Source organism: Cynocephalus volans, chromosome 5, assembly GCF_027409185.1.
Source record: "Cynocephalus volans isolate mCynVol1 chromosome 5, mCynVol1.pri, whole genome shotgun sequence".
NCBI lineage: Eukaryota > Metazoa > Chordata > Mammalia > Dermoptera > Cynocephalidae > Cynocephalus > Cynocephalus volans.
Genome location: NC_084464.1, coordinates 91,221,232 through 91,227,348, shown reverse-complemented (window position 1 = coordinate 91,227,348; position 6,117 = coordinate 91,221,232). Strand labels below are relative to the sequence as shown.

General features: G+C 35.3%; 1 protein-coding gene across 1 annotated transcript; it reads left to right on the top strand.

Moving 5' to 3' along the window:
- The first annotated feature begins 2,712 nt into the window (after nucleotides 1-2,712).
- Nucleotides 2,713-4,528, top strand: CGA (glycoprotein hormones, alpha polypeptide). The gene is made up of 3 exons (XM_063098336.1): nucleotides 2,713-2,812; nucleotides 3,859-4,043; nucleotides 4,451-4,528. Exons 1-3 carry the CDS (start codon nucleotides 2,713-2,715, stop codon nucleotides 4,526-4,528), a joined length of 363 nt encoding a protein of 120 aa, XP_062954406.1.
- The last annotated feature ends 1,589 nt before the right edge of the window (nucleotides 4,529-6,117 follow it).

Below are 6,117 nucleotides of genomic sequence, written 5' to 3'. Positions count from 1 at the left end.
GGCTATACCTTAAACTACAGGGCTTTGGCCTTGCTAAAAATGCATTTGTTTTATTAATGTTGGTATCCTGCACAAGGTACTATTTATCAATTTTTACTTTTGTGGGCCATGCTTTTGTTGTCAAGTCTAAAAATTCTTCACCTAGCCCTAAATCCCACAATTTTTTCCCCATTCTTTTCTAAAAATTTTATATTTTTACATTTTACACTGAAGTCTATGGTCCATTTTGAGTTAGTTTGCACATAAGGTGTGAGGTTTAGGTTGAAGGTTTCTTTGCTTGTTTGTTTGTTTTCTTCTTTTGCCTCTGGATGTCCAATTGCTCTAGCAGCAGTTGCTGAAAAGGTTGAATTCCTTTGTTAAGTTGCTTTGGTATCTTTGTAAAAACCATCTGGGAATACTTGTATTTGTGTGGATCTATTTCTGACTTGTCTATTCTGTCCAATTGGTCTATCTGTCCAATGAATCTACCCTTCTGCCAACATTATGCTGTTCTGATTGCTGTACTGTAGCTATATGATAAGCATTAACACTGAAAATAGTGATTCCTTCCACTTTGTTTCTAAAATTGTTTTAGCCACTCTAGATCTTTTGCCTTTCAATATTATTATTATGTTATAATAATGATATTATTATGTTATAATAATGATATTATGTTATAATAATGATATTATGTTATAATAATGATATTATTATGTTATAATAATGATATTATTATGTTATAATAATTATATTATTATGTTATAATAATAATATCCATATCTACAAAAACAGTGCTGGTATTTTGATAGGTATTTCATTTAAATATACAGGTTAATTTGGAGAGAACTGGCATCTTGGCTATGTTTAGTCTTCCAATCCATGAATATGATATGTTTATCCATTTATTTCTGTCTTTGATTTCTTTCATCAGCATTTTATAATTTTCAGCATACAAGTCCTGACATATTTTGTTAGATCTATAATTAAGTATTTTATTTTCTTTGGAGCAATTATAAATGGAATTGTGCTTTTAAGTTATTTTCACTCCCCCCCCCCCCCCCCAGTACATAGGAATGCAAGTGAATCTTGTGTGTTGATCTTGTGTCATGCAACCATGCTAAACTCACTAACTAGTTCCAGGAGCCTTTTTTTGGTAGGCTCCTTATTTATTTATTTTTTTTACACAGATGATCATGTCTTCTATGAATAGGGATAGATTTATTTCATCCTTTCCAATCTGTGTGCCATTAATTTCTTTTTCTTGCCATATTGTGCTGCCTAGAACTTCCAATATGATGTTGAACGAGAGGTAAGAGTGGACCTTGCCATTTCCCCATCTTGGGGGAAAAGCATTCAGTTTTTTTGACCTTTAAGTATAATGTTGGCTGTAGACTTGTAAATGCCTTTATCAAGTTGAGAAAACACTCCTGATTCTTGTTTGCAAAAAGTTTTTACCATAAAGAGTATTAGACGTTGCCTAATGCTTTTTCTGGGTCAATTGATGTAACATAATTTTTTTCTTCTTTACGTCATTGATATGGTGGAATGCATTAAATGATTTTCAAATATCGAACCAGGCTTGCTTGCATGCCTTAAATTATTCCCAGCTGGTCATGGTGTCTAATTCTTCTCATACCTTGCTGAATTTGATTTGCTAATATTTTGTTTAGGATTTTTGCATCTAATTTCATGAGAGATACTGGTCTGTAATTTTTTTTTTTTTTTGGTATTTGTCTGATTTTGGTGTCATCATAACCCTGGCCTCATAAAATGAGTTGGGAGCTGCTCTCTTCTCTTCTATTTTCTAGAAGTGATTCTGTATAATTGGTGTTAATTTCTCTTTAAATGTTCTGAATTGTCTTTTTATTGCTAATGATGCTCTGTCTCTCTTAACTCTCAAGGTTTGAGCATAAGCAATCCATAGCACTTTCACTTAAAAAATGGGGATAAAAACTTGCCTCTTTCATCTTACATGAGATTTTCCCTAGCACATGTGGAATACAGTCCAATTTCCTGTACCCCATTCTTAGATGCAGTGAGGTCAATGTCTGGATATGGTCAACCACTGAGCTGACCTTGGACGGCTTGACCTCGTGCACTCGGGATGCTCAGGTACAGCTGTATCTACAGATACAAATAAGTCAAGAAGTGCTAAGTGTACTAGATGGAAAACCTACATGGAAAACTTCGATTAACATTTTCTGCCATCTGCCTTTGCTGCATTGCTGGGTTAGCATGTGCTCATTGATAATGAGATTTAGAACTCACCTACCACCAGTGGATAAAAAGCAGGAGAGACATTGTCTTTCCTTCTGTTTCTAGCCTGGGAATGTAAAGAATGGTCTCAAACGATTGTGTATTTTATATACTATATACCATAATATTCCAAGATAGTATCTAGTTTAAGTTCCGTGTTTTACAAACAAGAACAATTGAGGCTTCTTTATAGGATAATATATTTTAAAAGAGAATTTGTTGTTATTATTAAGCCCAATTCTACATGTTTATGTGAAAAATGGGAAGATTCAATTCCCTAAAGTTAACTTTTTCCTAAAGTTAACTTGTTTTTTATTTACATGGTGTTATAGTAGGTTGGGGGTTGAAAGCAGAGGGGTCAAGACATTGATGGCTATTTTATTAGTAGTATTGTTAAAACTAATGGCTGTTGTTATGACTGGTAAGCTAATGTTAGATTAACTTTTTTGAGGGCCATATCTGTTTTTCAGGTGAGCCATGGATTACTACAGAAAATATGCTGCTGTCATTTTGGCCACACTGTCTGTGTTTCTGCATATTCTCCATTCCTTTCCTGATGGAGAATTCACAATGCAGGGTGCGTAACCAAACTGGAGTTTGAAGTAATAAGGACAACATATATTTCTAGGTGTCCATCAATAACTCCACTAATTATATTTCCCCTTCCTTTTCAATGTGATAAATCTTTGCTGCTGGATACATATCTAGGCACTTGTAGAATTTGAACATAAAATTAAATTAGGTTCAGAAAATGTACAGTGAAAATGATATCTTACACAGCCATTTAAACAGTAGCCTATACATTTTCATCTGGAATAGGTTCCTTATTATTCTGTGTCTGAGTTTTACAAGAAGAAAATACTTCTTATTCAGTTATCTCAGTTTTTTTTCTCTTTTACATTTCTCCCAGAAGATTTGAGAAGATTTTAACACTGCCTTTGTAGATGAATTTTCACATCAATTAACAAGTGAGAAAAACAAAACCATTTTATGTAGTAAATTTGTTTTGCTGTATTGTCTAAAAAATCTCATATAGTGGCTGATATAATTCTACCTGTTTTGAAACTGTGAGACACTATTGGTTATGGTTTTTCTCTAGGTAAGTGGTAATATTTTAATCCCAGGTCCCAAGTGCAGATGCCTGATCTACTATCAGGCTCCCTACACTCACTAAGCTTTCTTAATTCTGACATATTTTTCTCTGTCAATATTTGGAGTTTCTATGGGGAAAAACCAATAGCAGATTCTAAAGGGGAAAATATTTTGCCTTTGGGCAAAATTCTGCTTTTAGTCGAATGCGGTGTTTTCATCTGTCAAGTTTTGTGTTCCCTCTAGGCATACTATTAGCATTGAGATAGAAAATCCATGCTGAAGAGAAAGAAACTACTACAATTGAGATTTCCCATGCATGTCTGCAAAAAATTGTTTTCCCATGAAAATAATGTAATCAATAAAAATAGATATTTTATAAGAAGTTTAACATATAGCCCCAAATTATTTATTTATTTCCCTTTTATTCTTTGATGGTAAAGAGTACTTACTATCTCATAATATGAAAAAATTCATAATTTCTTTTTGAGTCTTTCTTGTATTATTTTACTCTATGTCTTTTTTCCATGATAGGTTGCCCAGAATGCAAGTTAAAGGAAAACAAATACTTCTCTAAGCTGGGTGCCCCAATTTATCAGTGCATGGGCTGCTGCTTCTCCAGAGCATATCCCACTCCAGCAAGGTCTAAGAAGACAATGTTAGTTCCAAAGAACATCACCTCAGAGGCCACATGCTGTGTGGCCAAAGCATTTACCAAGGTAAGAACTTAAAGGACCCCAGGAGCTTTCTAACAGCCCAGCCAGAAAAATATTCACAGAGCACATCCAAGGGATTTAATGCAATCCTTTATTGGGCATTTGTACAGGCAGGGGCTTCATTTGTACTCTGTCATTAGAAGAGTTAGCTGCCTGTGGGCACAGGCTGGATTAAGTCAAAATGAAGAGAAGAGCAGTGGAGGTGACAAGGGGCAGGTTGGTAGAAAGTAGTGTACTTATGTAATGAATGCAAACTCAAACTTTTAGAGTGAAAATATTCCCTGAAAGGGAGAGTATGCAAATGTAACAAGCATCTATTTAGTTCAGTTGGCTGCAGACAATTTTATTTAATATTTTTCAAATGTATGTGTGTATCTACCTATCTATCATCTTCTTTCCTTCCCCTTTAGGCCACAGTAATGGGAAATGCCAAAGTGGAGAACCACACAGAGTGCCACTGCAGTACTTGTTATTATCACAAATTTTAAATATTTTGCAAAGTGTCGTGTTGGTGACTACTGGTTTCCTGGAATGAAAAATTAAGTGGTTCAGTGTTTATGACCTTATGAGATAAAACCTTTTTTTCCCTTACCATATCATTTTGGCATGCTTCAAGGATATACTGCAGCTTTATTGCCTTTCTCCTTATCCTACAGTATAATCAGTGGTTTAGCTCTTTTCATTTGGAATGAAATACAGCCTTTAGCATGACCATAAAAATCTGGTTCCACTGGAAATAAAGCCTATTAAATCATCACTCTTTCACTGAGTTATCTTTTTTTATTTTTATTTTTAAAAGTAGAGCCAATTGCTTTTAATAGGATTAATTGAAGGGAGTGTGCCAATGGGTGAATTGGGGCCACGTGTATTTAGTGACTGGACACTAGAGAACCTTGCTCTTACCAAGCCATCTAGAAGCCATCTGTGAGTCCTTTCAGTCAGTAGACTGGATATAAGACGATCCATTGGGGTGAGAGAAGAAAATTTGAGAACTTCTATTTCTATTCACTTTTATATCCCCCTTTACATTTCTATTTTGATGGATTTTACAAAAGCACAGATATATTAATATGGTAATACATGTATACAACTTATAAATAAATGATTATGCATATACTGGGGATACTTGATCAGAAACTCTTTACTGGTAAGAGTGTGCTATCAAAAAAAAAAAAAAGGAAGAAGGAAAGAAAAAATGAAGAACACTGCTCTTGGGTTTGGGAAGGACAGAATTCTTTCTAGCCTGAAGATTATATCTATGTGGCTTAAGCCTGGCCAGAAAAGAAGTGTATCTTAGTCCTTGGCAGCCAAGCTATAATTGAACACTGGATAAGGAAAGGCCATCATTGCCCTTAACAAAAAGTGGGTATTGCTTCGAAATTCAGAAGTATCACATTGCCAGAGACCAGCTCCAGTCGAGTTGGGGGCCCTTGAAAAAGGGATGAGGGGTCAGCGAAAATAACAGACACAGATGGAGACCTCAATGCATCAATATGCACGTTCTCTCTGTGCGGGCTGTCAGCGTGTTGCAGCTGGAGCCCAGTAGAGCATGAGACAATGCCTTTTATTTAGATTTTTCTCTGCAGGGGGGGTTTTGGGTACTATTTTTATTGTATCAGCAATCTTAAATCAATAGTCCAAAAAGCAGGGAGGAAACTTTTTTAGAGGTCAGCCAGTCCTTTCCTTTTGTCAGCATGTCTCAGGTGATCAACTCGTGCTTCTTTTTCCTGGAATCAGGTTATCAGATCGAAACCATCCCTTCATTGTCTTGAAGTTACCTTGTGACCTTTTTCTGTTAGCAAGCTGTGGTTAATATCCACCCTATTAACAGGATGGCAGCTATTTTGGTTAAGTACAACTTTGCTAAAAGGAAAAATGTTAACATTTCTGTGGCCCTGTAATCTTGATCTAAATGTCAAAGTGTCCTTGTGCACAGCACCATCCCTCACAAAACTAGGTGTACTCTCTTATTCTTCTAAGATCTAATTTTGCAGGCTTAATAATTTTACAGCATGTATTTTTATCCCAACACCTGATTCTTAATGACTTATTTAAAACTGGACACCACCAAGTAAAG